Here is a 21,262-nt window from a genome sequence, read left to right as displayed (position 1 = left end):
TGTAACAAATAATAGAAGAAAACAGGAGATACTTTATACCAGTTAAGCAGTTTATTATTTAAGCAGAAGAAGCACGCAATTACATTGTCTTTGCAAACCAACCTGTCACCTCCTTATGGTTTATTTGAAGCTCAAATTCAACTGTAATAACTGTCTCTCTGGCAGATGTCTTCTTTCCGCTGTCTCTGTTCTTGCATGTTATGTTTACGAAGCTGAAAGTCTCATACACAATATTTTGTTTATCTGTGTGAACAAAATCAGATCAAAAGGAAAGAGAGAGCTAAACAATATGGTGTGAGCAACTGGATACTTCCAAACAGAACTTCATTTTTAGCTAATCACAGTTTCTGCTTGAAATAATCACTGAAGAAGGAATTTAGTTGCAAAAAAAGAACACAAACCAATTACCAGTTTTCAATTTATTTTTATCCTGTGTTTTTCTTGGCTCTTAGGATTTGGAAACAGACTATGAAATCCCACTCAATAGTTTCAAGTATATGTTTATTTTTCAAGTTTGTATATCCTGATCATTAAAGGGATTTGGTAACCTTTTATCTTGTCAAAAGAAAGTGTAGGTTACTTCAGAATGTGTCTAATCACATTTAATGGAGCAGTGTGAGCTTATAAGCCTTTAAGACAGATGAAGTATCATCAAAAGATTTTTTTTTACTGTTTTGAATATTCAAAAGCTTGTGTATTGCCAGCTTATTAACAGCTATCATATGCAGAGACATTTGTTTAATGTCTATATAGAAAACATATGTTTTGGTGCATATTTCAAACTATTTTGCCTAAACCTAAGCAAGCACCACCCATTTTTCCAAGAGGTCCTCTCAAGTACCACCCCTTTTTCCAAGAGGTCTCTAAGTACCACCCCTTTTTTTCAAGAGGTTCTCTCAAATACCACCCCTTTTTCCAAGAGGTCCTCTCAAGTACCATCTCTTTTTCCAAGAGGTCTCTAAGTACCACACCTTTTTCCAAGAGGTCCTCTCAAGTACCACCCCTTTTTACTAGAGGTCTCTAGGTACCACCCCTTTTTCCAAGAGGTCCTCTCAAGTACCACCCCTTTTTCCGAGAGGTCTCTAAGTACCACACCTTTTTCCAAGAGGTCGTCTCAAGTACCACCCTTTAGTAGTGAGGGCTGCCCAAACAACTCCCACATGTGACTTTAAGATCAACATCCTTAATGGCTAGTCCTGGTTTTATAAACTTAAATGCAAGGAGATACGTTGCTAGACTATATTTCCCGGATAGGTGCACTAAAGAAGTAAAGAGCGACTTACTCAGTGGGCCACAACTGGAAGGCTCCTAATACTTCATAGTATTTTTAACTAATACTATATGCATGGAAAAGAGCAAATTACAGGAAAAACAGGTGAGGAGATCAAAGGGACAGTAAATAACTTGAGATATTTTTATATAAAATGTTTACTTATACATAATGAAACTATTTTGCAATACACTTTCATTATTTATTTTGTCCCCCTTTGATGTAATTTAGCTCTGAAACTTAAAGGGACAGTGTAGTCAAAATTAAACTTTATGATTCAGATAGGGCATGCAATTTTAAACCAATTTTCAATTATTTTTTTATCATCAAATTTGCTTTGTTCTTTTGGTATTATTTGCTGAAAGCTAAACCTAGGTAGTCTCAAACTGATTTCTAGACAGTGCTATTTCATGTGTGCAATATAGATAACATTGTGCTCACTCCTGCGGAGTTATTTATGAGTCAGCACTGATGGCTAAAATGCAAGTCTGTCAAAAGAACTGAAATAAGGGGACAGTCTACAGAGGTTTAGATAAAAGGTAATCACAGAGGTAAAAAGTGTATAAATATAACAGTGTTGGTTATGTAGCACTGAGGATGGGTAATAAAGGGATTATCTATCTTTTTAAACAATAAAATTCTGGAGTAAACTGTCCCTTTAAGCAATTTATAACTCTCAGAACTTGAAACGGCTGATGCTGATTTCTCATGGCTAACTCTGTTACATATCTGCAAAACAATTTACTTTATACTAACTTTTATGACAGTGGCCCAGATTGGCTTCTCTAAAGAAGGCAAATAGTGGGTGGACTTTGGCTACTGAAACACAACTACAGTAAAAAAAAGATGTTAATTTGGTTTAAAAACATTAAGACTTGGCTTAAAAGTTATTCTACAGCAACACAACAAATGTCTTCTTATGCAATGTCTTCGAAAATATAGTGATTTGAAGAGAAGGGAACCTAAGTACTACAAATCTATTAGAAGATTGACAAGGATATGTAATTGCAAGGCGTTTACTGTCCCTTTAAGGGCTAGGAAGAAGATATATATGTTTTTTTATCGGGACTACAAAATATATCTGAGATACCCTACTATCTATTAAAGCATATTCCAAATATCAAAAAAAAATCTGATTCATATAAGTTAATAAAAACTGATTAAAATATGTATGTTTCAAAGTAATAAGTTTATCCAAATGAACTCCCTCAGGGGTCGGGTGAGGGTGTGTGGAGGAAAAGCTGCTTGAATAGAAATGTCAAGATATTACTCTGAGCTTATTTTTAGGGAAATAACAGCTCCTCTGGGAAACTGGTGACTGCCACAGTCCATCAGGGTGAATCAGAAGGTCTTGTGTTTGTTGATGTGAGAAGGGAATAAAGGGTGGTGGTGGTTCTATGGGGGTGCTAAGATATACTATGCACCTCCAAATTCCAGTGTAGCACCCCTTTATATAATATGTTTACCACCTTTGTTACCCCCCTCAAATATTAAAAGGGACATTAAACGCTTTGAGATGGTAATATAAGATGATAAATCCCATATATATATATATATATATATAAAACTCTGCAATATACTTTTATTATTTATTTTGTCCCCTTTTCCTGTAATTCCATTCTGAAATTGTGAACTTTTCAGTTCCTGTTAGAAACGGAAGTGCAGAGCACTGTTATATTCCACACAGCCATTGGCTGCACACTCTAGTGACCTATTTATAACTGTCTCTAATTGGCCACAGCAGAGAAGGTAACCTAAGTTACAACATGGCAGCTACTATTCTTTTATAGACACTGAAACTTTACACTTAATTTGTCAATATATAAACATTTAATGAAACTTTAAAAAATACATTTACATGTTATTCTCAGACTAATCTTTTCTTTGAGTGCATCATTCTATCTAGCATTTATTAAGTGTTTAATGTCCCTTTAAGTTCTAGAAACGCCATTGCTGAAGGGCTGCCTGCACGATATGATGGACCAGACAGGCATTCTCTGGCTTAATTGCCCCAGACGTCTACATGTTTTGCATATTCATCATAGCTTGTTTTTAGAAGCTTGGGTTTGTGTTTAATCCTGCTAGACTTTTACTATTAATGCAGTAATACTGACATTGCATTTTTGCACTCCTATACTTACAAGACAAGAGGCCTCCTATACTGTTGGTCTAAGCTAGACAGTTCCTATATGAGTCATACTCAAGTGCTCAAATGTGACCTTGTTTTAAAATATGATTTCTAAAATAATGTTAGCGTAGTCTTTTAAACAATTTATTTTGGTAAACACAGCAGCAATTATGCACTGAAATACATTTGAAATGAGTCGAATTCAATTGAATACAAATTTTAAGAATCGATCAAAGAAATTCTAAAAACAGATCTCAGTTTCTTGGAAAAGCAAATACTTGACTACATGGTGCATTAACACAGCTGCATATCAATTTTTTCCCCCCAACCACAATATGTCCAAATAATAATCAGTCCTTCAGGGTTCGGCAGTTTTTTTTTGGTTCAGGTTTGTTCATACCTGATATTTTCTGCTGAAGTAGCTCTTGGTGAAGTTCTGACTTTTTTATTCTGCAAGTGCCTTCATTTAACCGAAACGTTGTTGACGTCTTAATTACTGCAACCTCTAAAAAAAGAAATAAAAACAGCACAGTTAACTTTGCATTTCAAGTACTAAATTCTATGGAGTGCATAGCAATTCATAGACCCCCCTCCCCCCGAGAGGGCTGCAGTGCTTTGTATAATAATGTATTTTAGACCTTTTTAAGATACGATTAGTTATATATACTATATAATATACCAGTAAGACTGATCCTTCCTTTTTAGTGTTTTCTAGCCAGGCTAGAGAGGTGTAAGGTAAGGTAAGAAGAAGGGAAAATTACAACATAAAGGCTGGAAAAGAAAATGCAGTCCTTTAACTGCACCACCTGCAATCCTAAAATATTTTGGTGCGGTGACCTATGTTGGCACCTTAATATTTTATGGTCTAGATACACTTCTAAAAGCCTATTAGATACATTGTTATAGTTATTAAAGATCAACACCCAAAACAGCTGGTACATTAAACAAGTCCTTTCCCATCACTGACTTATTTTCATCCTATGGACCTCATAATATAAGATTATTTTGCTTTTAGAGAATATTCAGACTTCACAGGGGCTAAACTCAATGAATGCTATAAGAAAAAGGACGGAACCTGTAAGTCCCAGAGAAATGACAGATGCCTCCCATTAAGCACTCTCGGCACTGAGAGATCTCTCACAAAATTCTAGAGGCACATTTTGCTAAACGGGGCATGTCCCTGCATGATATGAGAGTTATACTTACACTTTGTGCTTTGTATTTTATATTACTGTACACTTCAGATTGGGTCCGTTAAGTTTTATTACAGTTAAACTTTGCACTTTCTCTTTTGTATTTTAATGCATTTAGATTCTGTATACAGCAGTGATTTCACAAATTCTGATTATGCTCTCAAGCTTTCTGTGTGTCACATTTGCAAATTAGGATCATACTTGGTATATTTCAATATATCTTTTACAAATTACATTGCACTTTTTTTTTTTGCTTTATTGTAAAATAAAACACAGCTTCAGAAGTGGGAGGGAAGGGGAGATCCCTCGGTATGTCTGAAGCTTGCTTACAATTCTCATGAAATGTAATAATGTAATAAGCAGTTTACCAAGCTGGTCTCGCTCAATTATCTTACCAGCTGTATGCAGGTGAAGTTAGCTCACAATTTACAATACACTTATCTAAATGACAGAAAATAAATATATACTAAACTAGTAGCAAAAGCAAGTTAAACTGTAGTGAAAACATTTCAGTTTAATTTCTATTTGCTGAGACTTTATATCAGTTCCAGGTGCTCTCCTGTTAACTTCACTCTCCCATGTGAAATTCTTTATCCCAGAGAGCCTTATTATTTTCTATGGAATGCAACTCTCATCTCCCTGGGACTCAACTATGCCCTTTCTGGTTGTTTGCAATAAGCAGAAGCTGATTCGGCAGCCACATAGACTTGCTTCTCTATGAATGTCATGTATCCTTCCACCTGGTTAGTTTGAGACAGAGAATATGAACTTACACAGCCTTCTTGCACATATATGGTGGCAGGTTTTTTTGTACAGCCATCTTGGAAACCCTGCCACCATATTGTAAAGTAAATCCATAAACCTTTTTCAAATGTGAGTTTGGTTTGCAGGTCGGCACACAGCGTAATCAGACATAATGCAGGTCGATTGACGACACTACTGACTGTGGGGCCCATATCGGCTCCCTAGAGGTGTGGACTTGGTCTCAATTAAGACCCCTGTAGTTGCGCCCCTAGCATCAGTTACATGCTCCTTACGATAAATGTATGACAGATCTGACAGACAAAGAAATATAGATTTAGATGCAGATGGTTGAAAGGCAGTGACACTGTGAATGGTGAAGTGTTAATTTGGAACTTTGGGGGACCTTTTTGAGAATATCCACTGCAATATCACTAAATGATCTCCATTAATTTTTTATTTATTATTATACTTTATTTATAAAGCGCCAACATATTCTGCAGCGCTGTCCATGGATATAATTAATTTAAATAAAACAATATAAAACTTGTAAGAGACAGGACAAAAATTACAAACACGTAGAGGAGGAATTGAGGGCCCTATTCCTGTGGGAACTTACAATCTAGAAGAGTAGGATGTTGAGAAACAGGAGGTGAGGACTGGAAGATTGAGAAAGATGTTAATGCAGAGTTAGATGAGGGAAATGTTGTTAGGTAAGAGAAATTAATTTATTATTGAGTTGGGCGGTAGAATTCTCTGAACAGAAAAGCCTTCAGAGAGCATTTAAAGGAAGAAAGATTAGGGCAAAGCCTGACAGCACAAGGGAGAGTGTTCCAGAGGGTAGGTGCTGCACGACAGAAGTCCTGCAGTCTAGCATGAGAAGAGGTGATAGTTGCAGATGCAAGGAGCAGGTCATTGTTGAATCTTAGTGAGCGGGCTGGAGTATACTTGTTGATTAGAGAGGATAGGTAGAGGGGAGCGGTGTTGGTGAACGTTTTGTATGCAAGGGTGAGAATTTTAAATTTAAGTTTGCTGTGAATGAGGAGCCAATCTAGGGACTTGCAAAGAGGTGCAGCAGACACAGAGCGATGGGAAAGGTGGATCCGCCTGGCAGAGGCATTTAGGATGGATTGAAGAGGGGGAAGGGCAGGAAAGAGGAAGGCCAGTAAGTAGGTTATTGCAGTAGTCAAGTCGGGAAATAACAAGGGAGTGGATTATTTGCTTTGTGGTGTTAGCACAAAGAAAAGGTTGAATCTTGGAAATATTGCGTAGATAGTTGCAGCAGGATGTAGAAAGTGATTAGATATGGGGGACAAAGGATAGATTTGAGTCAAGTATAACTCTGAGGCAGCGGACTTGGGGTGATGGGGAAATGGTGATGCCCTCAACAGGGATAGAGAAGTCACAAGTCGGTGTAGAGTTTAAGGGGGGGATAAGAAGGAGCTCAGTCTTGGACATGTTAATCTTTAGGTGGTGAGAGGCCATCCAGGAAGAAATACCAGATAAGCAGTTGCTGACATGAGAAAGGACAGAGGGATAGAGAGCAGGGGTGGAGAGGTAGATCTGGGTGTCGTCAGCATAGAGGTGATATTTGAAGCCATAACTGTTGATAAGTTTACCCAGTGAAGAAGTATAAATGGAGAAGAGTAGAGGACCCAGAACAGATCCTTGAGGTACTCCAACAGACAGAGGCATTGGAGCGGAGGAGTCGCCTGCAAATGACACAGAAAAAGACCTGTGAGAAAGATAGGAGTAAATCCAGGAAAGAGCAGTGTCACAGAGACCAAAAGAGCTAACGGTCTGTAGGAGGAGGGGGTGGTCAACTGTCTCGAAGGCAACTGAGAGGTTAAGTAAGATGAGCATAGGTAGTGGCCAATATTTTTAGCAGAAAGAAGATTATTAGTAACCTTGGTAAGGGCAGTCTCAGTTGAGTGTTTGGGGCGGAATCCGGATTACAGGGGGTCAAGCAAGGAGTGGGGGGACAGGAAGTGGTTTAGGTGATTGTAAACTAGTTTTTCAAGGAGTTTTGATGTTAGTGGAAGCAGTGATATGGGGCAGTAGCTTTCAGGAGAATTAGGGTTGAAGGAGGGTTTTTTGAGTATGGGAGTGACTTTTGTGTGTTTGAAAGAAGATGGGAATGAGCCGGTAGAGAGAGATAGGTTGAAGATGTGGGTAAGAGCAGGAGTGAGGTTGGAAGATAGGGAGGGTATTAGATGAGAAGGGATAGGGTCGAGCGGGCAGGTAGTGAGGCGTAAGGAAGATAGTAAGGAAGAAACTTAATTCTCAGTGACTGGATGGAAGATACAGAGGGTGGCAGAGGGAGTAACTGGGCCTGTTGATGGAATATTGCAGGTTGGTGTTGGGATGTTGCTTCGGATAGTACATGTTTTGTTTAAAAAGTAGTCTGCCAGTTTGATAACCCGGGTTTTTGATTACTCTTTTTGTCACTTGCGTGCAGTTAGCACTAAGTGCAAGTAACTATGACAGAGGAATTGGATATTTTTGCTTTTACAAGATAATAACCGTACTTACATCAAAGGTAAAAAAAACGACACACGTACAGCTCCGTAACCATGACAAAATCAAGGAAGTCACATGAGCTAATACGGGCAGTCAAGGAAAGACGCTAACAGAAGCGCAGGACAAGCTGCGTTTCCAGGAAAAGACCCTAAAGTTTTTCGGCCAACATAATTGTAATATAACCTCACAACAATAAGGTACCACTGGTAACTTTATTTTTCATCTGAGACAATTGTCCAACATATAGTTATATTTCGCCAAGCACTAAGGGGTTTGAGATGAAATAGGAGGTGTTGACACAAAGATTGTTTCTTTGTCCGCCAAAGACATATAACAAAAATACATTACATATATACATTCCCTAAGGGACTATCCTATTGAAAGTTAAGAACTTTCTATTGATTTGTAGGTGGTACGTTCTAGTGTTGAAACCTGACTACTTTGTTCATTTTGTATATGCATATGATATTCTGTATGTACACTGTACAGTTATAACATACATCGTATATACTTTTTTAAATAGATTCATAATTTGCACTATATGTTTTTGTATTTTATCACATCCAGTATTTAAAGGGAGACATCCCATTTTAGAAATATTTGTTATGTCTTATTATTGTGAATAAATATATCATTGTACTATATCTTTGATATCTGTTTAAGTTTCTTTGCAGATTAGATTTTTAGGTATCTTAAGCTTTTAGTAGCGCCCTACTTTTCATTTTTGTATTCCTTTAATTAGTCCTTGTAACAGCCTAATGCATACATCAAACATTGATTTGCTTATTAAAATGTAATTGTAATTATCGAAGCTATTCCAAGTTCCTAAGGACGTTGCAGGGTTAAGAATATACAGCCCCTTAATGAAATGCTTTGTACAAGGCCACATCTACAGTGCTACATACAATATACCAAGGAGTGTGTATATTTAATACATTCTAAGTAGATTTCTCTTAGAAACCTGCATTAAAACAAAATAAAGAAAGATTTTCTGGTAATTAAATCTTCTGGTGAGTCAAAAACTTTTCTAAACAAAGTGCGGGAGTAGATGATAGATAGGCCCCTTTAACAAAGGTCATTTGTATTTGGCCTATGATTCTTTGCATTTATCAAATTCAGGCAGGAGTTTGGAATTCTGCAAGTCACATGACTTTGTTACATTTCGTAATCATAATATTCCAGGAACATTGAATTCCCCCATAAAATGTTTTATTATGAGACATAAAACACACGTAGCATCCTTTTTCTGTAATTTAACAGGTTTTTTTTCACATTCTATACATGCATATATAAAAATAGTTTTAAGGTCCCTTTAAATCAGAAATGTTGCCTTTGTAAGACTAATATTGTATAAATTGTGTGATTAAAATCAATATACATTTTTAATGAATTAAAAAATAAAAAGGTTAACAAATTGTGTTGCATCAGTTCTTTCTATATGGTCAAGTGATGGTGCCCCAATCCCCAAATTCAAATAATAGAAAGAATCTTTATTAAAGTGTTAGTAAAGGTGTATACTGTTAAAGGTATTCCCCAGATATCACTGCCATCATAAAAAGCATTTAAAATGCATGTTAAAGAGACATGAAACCCAACATTTTTCTGTCACTTCTTTGATTTCATGTGCTTCATTCTCTTTGTATCCTTTGTTGAAATATAAGCAATGCCCTACTGGGAGCTAGCTGAGGCAATGACAAGAGCCATATATCTGCAGCAACCAATTGCCAGATAGCTCATAGTAGGGCATTGCTGCTCCTAAGCTTACCTAGGTATGCTTTTCCACAAAGGATACCAATATAATGAAGCAAATTAGGTAATTGAGCATGCCGTTTTAAACAACATTTCAAATACTTCTGACTCATAAAAATGTAATTCTGACTTTACTGTACCTTAAACTTACTTTTTTAACCCCCTGTAGTTTGCGGTCAAGAATCCTAGCCTGCCATCCATTGTAAAAGTGCTTGCGCTATTGAACAAAGTAGGTGAGTGCTCCTGCGCCTATGCTACAGAGGCAAATGTATAGTTGCAGAGAGACTGTGCATACTTTGTTAGCGGATTCTGACGTGTGTGCATCTAGTTTGTTCAATAGCGTGGGGAGAAGGATTCTCATTGGCTGTACTGCCTGTTTGTCAGAGATAAGTATAAAGTACTTTTAAGATGGCCGCACAGCTAGGACTCAACAGTAAACTAAGGAAGGGGGTTGAAAAAATAATGTTGCCCATATCTATGGATAGTGTAGGGGATTACAGACATGTATTGTCACTCACACTTTATACACTGGTACTATTGAAAGCAGGACCCTGTGTGGGACACTTATAATTGCAGCAGTAAAGTAACTGTCATCTCTTCCACAAAACCACTAATGATGAACGCCTGGTTCCTAACTACCAACGTAAAACATATCTTGCAATTTACATTATTAAATGTTTTGTTCAATCAGTAAACACCCAATTTATATTTATAGACCAAAAAGAGCCAAGAACTATTGCATATTACCTTGAACAACTGTCTCATTTCTTAGAGGTTTCGTTTTAAGCAAGGCAGGTGATCCGCAAGAAATGGCGTAAGCGTCCTGAAGTCCTATAAAAATATACGTTGTTATAAACAAGTATGAAACAAAATCCTTAACCTGTGTGTTGTGATGGTAAAACAGCTTAGGTTTTCAAACTGCTGCAAATTGCCTAATCCAGCTATTTGATTTGCTGCAGGCTCCAGTATTTGCTTTTCAGCATCTTTAGGGAGCGTGGGACAAAGTACAATTTTACACAAAAAGAGGTGTTTAATGTCTTTTTAAAGATACATTTTACTTTATTATTTTACATAAAGTAAATCCAGCTCATTTGCTCCCTACCCACCCCTTTGTTTGAAGCCTCGTGCTTACTGGGATGTAACCAGAGTCTGTGAATGTGCTTTTGCAATTGCCATCATTTTCATCAGCAAAATCGTATGCACAGGCTCTAGTGTCATATTCTGATTTTGACTGACGACCAGCTTATCTTTTCAGGAACCCAGAAACAGAAATAGTAAAAAAGCAACAAAATTATACTTTAAAATACAAGATTATTCTTATCTTTTTTTTTTAATTAATTAATTATTAGGGGAATACAAAGAAACTCTCTTGATTCAGATAGATCATATAATATAAAAAACTTTCCAATTTAATTCTATTATGAAATGTAGCTCTTTCTCTTAGTATCATTTGTTGAAAAGTATCTATTTCTATGCGATGAAAGCGTAATCTCAAGAGCAGGGCGGACTGACAAGCCGGGCAAATCAGCCCTTCGGCCGAGGGCCCGGCATCTAAGGGGGCCCCATGCATCATGCTGCAGCAAGATTTTATTTTTATTTTTTTAACATTAAAATGTATTAATATATATATTTTTTATTTGGGCTTTGGATTAAGGACTGGAAAGTGGGGTGGGAGGGGGAGCTCTCACATGTGCTTAGTAGGGTCATCAACTCATCATGATTGTGTTGTGTGAAGACTACTTGGAAGGAGGGAATTGTGGAAGGAAGGAGCCGGTAAGTGACAAGTTCTGGCCTGGCATATAGGTAGATGGGAGCCCGTGCACCTGCAATATGTGGACCGGATGTGGATGACTCCAACCAGTGAAACCACCACCACTAACCTTCACAATGGGGTTAAATACAGACTTAAAGGGCCACTAATGAGCCACAGCCACTGCTGGTCCTGAGCAGAAATGAATTAAAGCATGTATTTTTTTCATTACTATGGCCCTTTAACTGTAGAAAACAAGAGCAGTATATGTGTTGGGAATAGTTAGCTTAGTAGTACAGAATGGATATATTTAAAGCAAGACAATGCACTATGGCACCTGGGTCTTTGGTTGGATGACCCTGGTTTAACGGTCTATCGTACACAAATCTAAATATTATAAAATGCTGTTTTACGTCAGCGGTACCATATGCTCGCTGGCAACAGAGTGCTACTCTTGGCAACCAATATGAAAGTCACTGCGGTTCTTCCAATTACTCAGGTTGTGGGAACTTTAAATTGTATCAAAATACAATAATAATATAAAGGGATTGAATTGCAGTGTTGGAAATTTGGCATGCTTTTCCAAGCTATGTAACGTTATACTTACCGGGAAGAAAATGGATATCAGAGTGGCAGGTTAAGAAACACCTTTCGTTTCCACCATTCTTAATACAACGCAGAAAAACTTTTCGTGGCGCAGTGTCTGGCAGGAAGCTCTCTACTTCTAAAGAAAAGAAAAAACAAAGGCACATAGCAAAAGTAAACCATTGGCATGCACATCTCATATGGTTTCCAATTCTTATGAATTATCTTAGTGCCTTGGTGTGGTAAAGTCTTTTCTTTTTCAGCTAAAATTTATCTTATTTAATTAGCGTTTGGTTCTCATTAGTTTTACTAAAAGTTATATATGAAATGACAGAGTGTTTGCTGTAACTGGGCCAGAAGATTCTTTGGTGAGATGGGTCATACCATTGCACATCTTGGTGAAGCATATGGATATAAAATACCTCTTAACGCACAAAAAGTTCAGGTCATCAAACTCATTAGTAGATACAGCTATGTTTAATGTATCTGCAAAAAGAAATTTACCAATAGACTTGGAAACTCTCAATGTTTGAACTCAAATCAGCGGATCGCTTGGGACAGAGATAAAATATTTTTTGTCATTTTTACCACTTAACTCATTGCTTGTTAAATACACTAAATACATTGAGGATCCTTATACACTCTAAAGTGTTGGTAAACTTGACATTTTTTTTAAAATCAGGTCTAGAATCTAAGTGATATTTTACAGGGACTTTAATTGATAACTTCTAATGAATATGTGCTCCGGCCACCCACTTTAAAACCCATGTTTTTTGTGAGCAAATGGTTTGAACTGTTCTTCAATCAGCGCTCTAGTTCTGTACAGTTAGAGCGCTGATTGGAGAACAGATCAAACCTTTAGCTCACAAAATATATGAGTTTTCAAGTGGGTGGCTGCAGCTTGGGGTATTAGAATGTCACGGCTAGATTAAAAAGTAAGTTACAGTGCATCTTTATTACATTTGATCAATTAAAGTCACTGTAAAATATTGCTTAGATTACAGACCTGATTTTAAAACATGTAAAGTTTACCAACTCTTTAAGTCTCATTACACTCAGGCTTTTATACAAATGTTTAATTAATAACTCTGGATGTCAACAACAGTCTTGTTGTGAAATAATTACAATAAAAAATTGTTTGTTAGCTAGTAAGTTTTGTGTCAGTATATAGACTGGCAGTTAAATCCCTCAAAAATATTTCATGATTTAGATAGATCATACCGTTTTAAGATACTTTCCAGTTTACTTCCATTATCAAATTGTGTCTTTTATATGCACACTTTCTGAGTCATCAGCTACTACTGAGCTTGTGCAAGAGTTCACAGTGAATATGCATATACATCTGTGATTGGCTGATAGATGTCACATGGTACAGACCCAGCAAATTTTCAAATTCTATTGTCTTTTTAAGATTCGCTTGTTTATTCAATTCTACTGCATTTAATGGTCTTTAACGGTTTGACTCCAAGAGAGAGCTGCAACACATTGCATAGCAATACATCACAACACTCTCATACACTTAAGGTTTTGGAAGCTGTTGTGAAATTTACAATATTACAATGGCAGAATAAAACAACAACAATAATTTCAAGTCTCCTACACACCCAAGAAGAATTGGTAACCTTGATCAGTAGACATGCCAAGGATTACAGAAGTAATTGTGAAGCTAAAATAATGTGAAACAGCACATGCAAGGCATGGATACACATATATACGCATCTGTTTGATGTGCAGCAGTAGCATGCATCTTGAGAAAATCAGACATTAACTGGAGGGTCACAAAGACATGCATTGTGACTCATCTTGCAATATAGTAATCAGACATTAATTGGAGGGTCACAAATACATGCATTGTGACTCATCTTGCAATATAGTAATCAGACATTAATTGGAGGGTCACAAAGACATGCATTGTGACTCATCTTGCAATATAGTAATCAGACATTAATTGGAGGGTCACAAAGACATGCATTGTGACTCATATTGCAATATAGTAATCAGACATTAATTGGAGGGTCACAAAGACATGCATTGTGACTCATCTTGCAATATAGTAATCAGACATTAATTGGAGGGTCACAAAGACATGCATTGTGACTCATCTTGCAATATAGTAATCAGGCATTAATTGGAGGGTCACAAAGACATGCATTGTGACTCATCTTGCAATATAGTAATCAGACATTAATTGGAGGGTCACACAGACATGCATTGTGACTCATCTTGCAATATAGTAATCAGACATTAATTGGAGGGTCACAAAGACATGCATTGTGACTCATCTTGCAATATAGTAATCAGACATTAATTGGAGGGTCACAAATACATGCACTGTGACTCATCTTGCAATATAGTAATCAGACATTAATTGGAGGGTCACAAAGACATGCACTGTGACTCATCTTGCAATATAGTAATCAGACATTAATTGGAGGGTCACAAAGACATGCATTGTGACTCATCTTGCAATATAGTAATCAGACATTAATTGGAGGGTCACAAATACATGCACTGTGACTCATCTTGCAATATAGTAATCAGACATTAATTGGAGGGTCACAAATACATGCACTGTGACTCATCTTGCAATATAGTAATCAGACATTAATTGGAGGGTCACAAAGACATGCATTGTGACTCATCTTGCAATATAGTAATCAGACATTAATTGGAGGGTCACAAAGACATGCATTGTGACTCATCTTGCAATATAGTAATCAGACATTAATTGGAGGGTCACAAAGACATGCATTGTGACTCATCTTGCAATATAGTAATCAGACATTAATTGGAGGGTCACAAAGACATGCATTGTGACTCATCTTGCAATATAGTAATCAGACATTAATTGGAGGGTCACAAAGACATGCATTGTGACTCATCTTGCAATATAGTAATCAGACATTAATTGGAGGGTCACAAAGACATGCATTGTGACTCATCTTGCAATATAGTAATCAGACATTAATTGGAGGGTCACAAATACATGCATTGTGACTCATGTTGCAATATAGTAATCAGACATTAATTGGAGGGTCACAAATACATGCATTGTGACTCATGTTGCAATATAGTAATCAGACATTAATTGGAGGGTCACAAAGACATGCATTGTGACTCATCTTGCAATATAGTAATCAGACATTAATTGGAGGGTCACACAGACATGCATTGTGACTCATCTTGCAATATAGTAATCAGACATTAATTGGATGGTCACAAAGACATGCATTGTGACTCATCTTGCAATATAGTAATCAGACATTAATTGGAGGGTCACAAATACATGCATTGTGACTCATCTTGCAATATAGTAATCAGACATTAATTGGAGGGTCACAAATACATGCATTGTGACTCATGTTGCAATATAGTAATCAGACATTAATTGGAGGGTCACAAATACATGCATTGTGACTCATCTTGCAATATAGTAATCAGACATTAATTGGAGGGTCACAAAGACATGCATTGTGACTCATCTTGCAATATAGTAATCAGACATTAATTGGAGGGTCACACAGACATGCATTGTGACTCATATTGCAATATAGTAATCAGACATTAATTGGAGGGTCACACAGACATACATTGTGACTCATCTTGCAATATAGTAATCAGACATTAATTGGAGGGTCACAAATAAATGCATTGTGACTCATCTTGCAATATAGTAATCAGACATTAATTGGAGGGTCACAAATACATGCATTGTGACTCATCTTGCAATATAGTAATCAGACATTAATTGGAGGGTCACAAAGACATGCATTGTGACTCATCTTGCAATATAGTAATCAGACATTAATTGGATGGTCACACAGACATGCATTGTGACTCATCGTGCAATATAGTAATCAGACATTAATTGGATGGTCACAAAGACATGCATTGTGACTCATCTTGCAATATAGTAATCAGACATTAATTGGAGGGTCACAAATACATGCATTGTGACTCATCTTGCAATATAGTAATCAGACATTAATTGGAGGGTCACAAATACATGCATTGTGACTCATGTTGCAATATAGTAATCAGACATTAATTGGAGGGTCACAAATACATGCATTGTGACTCATCTTGCAATATAGTAATCAGACATTAATTGGAGGGTCACAAAGACATGCATTGTGACTCATCTTGCAATATAGTAATCAGACATTAATTGGAGGGTCACACAGACATGCATTGTGACTCATATTGCAATATAGTAATCAGACATTAATTGGAGGGTCACACAGACATACATTGTGACTCATCTTGCAATATAGTAATCAGACATTAATTGGAGGGTCACAAATAAATGCATTGTGACTCATCTTGCAATATAGTAATCAGACATTAATTGGAGGGTCACAAATACATGCATTGTGACTCAACTTGCAATATAGTAATCAGACATTAATTGGAGGGTCACAAAGACATGCATTGTGACTCATCTTGCAATATAGTAGTCAGACATTAATTGGAAGGTCACACAGACATGCATTGTGACTCATCGTGCAATATAGTAATCAGACATTAATTGGAGGGTCACAAAGACATGCATTGTGACTCATCTTGCAATATAGTTATCAGACATTAATTGGAGGGTCACAAATACATGCATTGTGACTCATCTTGCAATATAGTAATCAGACATTATTGGAGGGTCACAAATACATGCATTGTGACTCATATTGCAATATAGTAATCAGACATTAATTGGAGGGCCACAAAGACATGCATTGTGACTCATCTTGCAATATAGTAATCAGACATTAATTGGAGGGTCACAAATACATGCATTGTGACTCATATTGCAATATAGTAATTAGACATTAATTGGATGGTCACAAAGACATGCATTGTGACTCATATTGCAATATAGTAATCAGACATTAATTGGAGGGTCACAAAGACATGCATTGTGACACATCTTGCAATATAGTAATCAGACATTAATTGGAGGGTCACAAAGACATGCATTGTGACTCATCTTGCAATATAGTAATCAGACATTAATTGGAGGGTCACAAATACATGCATTGTGACTCATCTTGCAATATAGTAATCAGACATTAATTGGAGGGTCACAAATACATGCATTGTGACTCATCTTGCAATATAGTAATCAGACATTAATTGGAGGGTCACAAATACATGCATTGTAACTCATCTTGCAATATAGTAATCAGACATTAATTGGAGGGTCACAAAGACATGCATTGTGACTCATCTTGCAATATAGTAATCAGACATTAATTGGAGGGTCACAAAGACATGCATTGTGACTCATCTTGCAATATAGTAATCAGACATTAATTGGAGGGTCACAAATACATGCATTGTGACTCATCTTGCAATATAGTAATCAGACATTAATTGGAGGGTCACAAATACATGCACTGTGACTCATCTTGCAATATAGTAATCAGACATTAATTGGAGGGTCACAAATACATGCATTGTGACTCATCTTGCAATATAGTAATCAGACATTAATTGGAGGGTCACAAAGACATGCATTGTGACTCATCTTGCAATATAGTAATCAGACATTAATTGGAGGGTCACAAAGACATGCATTGTGACTCATCTTGCAATATAGTAATCAGACATTAATTGGAGGGTCACAAAGACATGCATTGTGACTCATCTTGCAATATAGTAATCAGACATTAATTGGAGGGTCACACAGACATGCATTGTGACTCATCTTGCAATATAGTAATCAGACATTAATTGGAGGGTCACAAATACATGCACCGTGACTCATCTTGCAATATAGTAATCAGACATTAATTGGAGGGTCACAAATACATGCACTGTGACTCATCTTGCAATATAGTAATCAGACATTAATTGGAGGGTCACAAATACATGCATTGTGACTCATCTTGCAATATAGCATCCAGGGCATCAAAACTAAAAGGAAGAAAAAGCAGCAAATGCAAAGTATCTCCTGTTTTTCACCGGCATCTACAAAAGTACTTGTTTTAACCATGCTTAATATTAACCCCTTGAGAGTTGTATTACATTGAGAGAACATTCATATAATTATGCATTTCAAGACATGACAGTGATCTGGGACGGTTACGCCTTAATTTAAACAAAAATGCTCACAGACAACCTTCTTGAAAGTTATGTGCCTTCTCACCAACACAATCTTTCTTGTTCCAGTGCAGTCTATAACGGGAATGACATTGACAGTTGAAATCCCCTATTGTGTTCACACAAATCTGCTCGCAGCCCCCGTTGTTTATGCTACATTCATTAATGTCTGTGGGGAAAAAAAATACAAAGTTGAATGCTTAACATTTGGTAGAAAATGTAATTTAGCTCAATAAACTAAAACACTAACAATATTCTTGTATCTATCTGAACTAAGCACAGCCATTAAATGTCTGCAATAAACTATGTTATGGATCTAACAAACGTAGCAGCCAGCATTTGATATAAAAAAATGAAGACATGCTCTATGGCAGAGCAATAATGTAGTGATAAAACACATAATGCTCCACAGCACTATTATGAAAGTATTTACTTTATTGGTAACAGCACAAAAACGAATAGGTGACGATTCGGGGTCTCCCCTTAATCATGTATGATGTCACTTATTCGTTTTTTTGTGCTGTTACCAATAAAGTAAATACTTTTATAATAGTGCTGTGAACCATCTACATGTTTTATCACTACTTAGGGGAAAAGGCAGTACCACTGGTCTCACGTGCACTGCACTGGTTCTACTCTCTGCTGTATCACTTTTGGATATTACAGAGCAAGTAGGTGCATTCTTTTGTGGTATTCTTTGTTGAAGAGCATATTGCACGCATCTGAACTCTGAAGCACTAAATGGCAGCAGTTCTTCTGCTATCTAGCACTCTTGCTAATGTATAACATTGTTAAAAGCATTCTTACAAAACTGCTGCCCTATAATGTTCTAGATATGTGCACATTCCTGAGCCTACGTACCTGCATCAAACAAAGGATAACAGGAGAACAAAGTCAGTTTGATTTTTCAAATTTTACACTGTTAAAATCATGAAATATTTTTTTACATAAGAACAAATTGGATTAACAATAAAACAATACATTAATGCTTCTTTAAAGTCATTTTAACATTCATTTTTTAGTAAGAATATTGCCAGTTATTGCACACACTTTGAAAAAAAGGTTTGCCACTTTTATTATAGATAAATATAAATTTTTCTTAAAAACACTTTCACATTTTACTTTTTTGTATCTTTACTTAGTGAAATGACTCCTCTATACGAAGTTTGGTTTAAACATTAAAACTAGAAAAGTCTATTTTTAAAGTTAAAAACTTTTTAAAACTAAACCAGATGGCCACAATCATGTAAAACCTTTTTTTTTCTTCAATATTGATGTGGGCGGTAGAACCAATGCCAGCCATACAGCTAACACCACAGCTACCAATGACAGCAACGGACAGGGTGGAACAGCTTGCATTGGCTGTACCAACTTGTATCATCAATAAGGGAACACTATCCCCAGTCTTTATCTCTTTCAATTCTCTTTCACCCTATCCCTACCCCAAACACTCCCCTGATCAATCTACATAGGAACACCCAATGTTTAGTCCTGTGCCAGTTATAAACATTCAACTTGAGTGACTGCAAATTATAAATACTGCCATTATACAAGCAACTACTTTAAAAGGAAAGAACTGTATTGTCTAAACCACCGAGCTTTTCTCATTTTCTGTTTTCACTTAGTGAGTTAAAGTCACAGACGACTAATAAACATACACTCACAATGAGTCATAGACGTACTCATCAGACTTTGCTTTTCATTCAAGGACTTGACGAGTTGCCACATAAAAGTGAAATGTAGAACTCATATCTTCTATAATAACACACTAAACCAAGATCTACTCAAAACACAAGATCTACTCAAAAGTGTTTATGAAGAGAATAAACATAAAGATTATTAATTATGGAGTGAAACTATTCCAGAAATTCTTCCAAAACATTCAAGACTAAAAAAAGGTTTTCAAAATGTTGTTCTGTATAAAAAAGTCATCTGGGCCCTGTGGTCTCTAGTTACGCCCCTGGGACCAAGTCACATTACATACAAGTGTAGTTACATCACTGCAGTAATGTGTGTTATAGGAGCAGGTCACATTACATACAAGTGTAGTTACATCACTGCAGTAATGTGTGTTATAGGAGCAGGTCACATTACATACAAGTGTAGTTACATCACTGTAGTTATGTGTGAGTTATAGGAGCAGGTCACATTACATACAAGTGTGGTTACATCACTGCAGTAATGTATGAGATATAGGAGCAGGTCATATTACATACAAGTGTAGTTACATCACTGCAGTAATGTATGAGATATAGGAGCAGGTCACATTACATACAAGTGTAGTTACATCACTGTAGTTATGTGTGAGCTATAGGAGCAGGTCACATTACATACAAGTGTAGTTACATCACTGCAGTAATGTATGAGATATAGGAGCAGGTCACATTACATACAAGTGTAGTTACATCACTGCAGTAATGTATGAGATATAGGAGCAGGTCACATTACATACAAGTGTAGCTACATCACTGCAGTAATGTGTGTTATAGGAGCAGGTCACATTACATACAAGTGTAGTTACATCACTGTAGTTATGTGTGAGTTATAGGAGCAGGTCACATTACATACAAGTGTAGTTACATCACTGCAGTTATGTGTGAGTTATAGGAGCAGGTCACATTACATACAAGTGTAGCTACATCACTGCAGTAATGTGTGTTATAGGAGCAGGTCACATTACATACAAGTGTAGTTACATCACTGCAGTAATGTGTGAGTTATAGGAGCAGGTCACATTACATACAAGTGTAGTTACATCACTGAAGTTATGTGTGAGTTATAGGAGCAGGTCACATTACATACAAGTGTAGTTACATCACTGCAGTAATGTGTGAGATATAGGAGCAGGTCACATTACATACAAGTGTAGTTACATCACTGCAGTAATGTATGAGATATAGGAGCAGGTCACATTACATACAAGTGTAGTTACATCACTGCAGTAATGTGTGTTATAGGAGCAGGTCACATTACATACAAGTGTAGTTACATCACTGCAGGTCACATTACATACAAGTGTAGTTACATCACTGCAGTTATGTGTGAGATATAGGAGTAGGTCACATTACATACAAGTGTAGTTACATCACTGCAGTAATGTGTGAGATATAGGAGCAGGTCACATTACATACAAATGTAGTTACATCACTGCAGTAATGTATGAGATATAGGAGCAGGTCACATTACATACAAGTGTAGTTACATCACTGCAGTAATGTGTGTTATAGGAG

The 21,262-nt window shown here is 36.6% G+C and overlaps 1 protein-coding gene across 1 annotated transcript in view; it reads right to left on the bottom strand.

The window, feature by feature from the left end:
* The window catches only part of SCUBE2 (signal peptide, CUB domain and EGF like domain containing 2), a 246,157-nt gene that overhangs the window by 87,938 nt on the left and 136,957 nt on the right, over positions 1 to 21,262 (bottom strand). The window contains exons 11-15 of the mRNA XM_053720602.1: positions 18,079 to 18,201; positions 11,959 to 12,075; positions 10,349 to 10,432; positions 3,799 to 3,903; positions 103 to 243 (exon numbers count right to left, since the gene is read on the bottom strand). Coding sequence (XP_053576577.1) covers positions 103 to 243; positions 3,799 to 3,903; positions 10,349 to 10,432; positions 11,959 to 12,075; positions 18,079 to 18,201 — 570 coding nt within the window. The remainder of the gene's footprint in view (positions 1 to 102; positions 244 to 3,798; positions 3,904 to 10,348; positions 10,433 to 11,958; positions 12,076 to 18,078; positions 18,202 to 21,262) is intronic.

This window comes from Bombina bombina, chromosome 7, assembly GCF_027579735.1.
Source record: "Bombina bombina isolate aBomBom1 chromosome 7, aBomBom1.pri, whole genome shotgun sequence".
In the NCBI taxonomy this organism is placed as follows: domain Eukaryota; kingdom Metazoa; phylum Chordata; class Amphibia; order Anura; family Bombinatoridae; genus Bombina; species Bombina bombina.
Note: the sequence above shows the minus strand (reverse complement) of the source record. Positions and strands in the feature narration are given on the sequence as shown.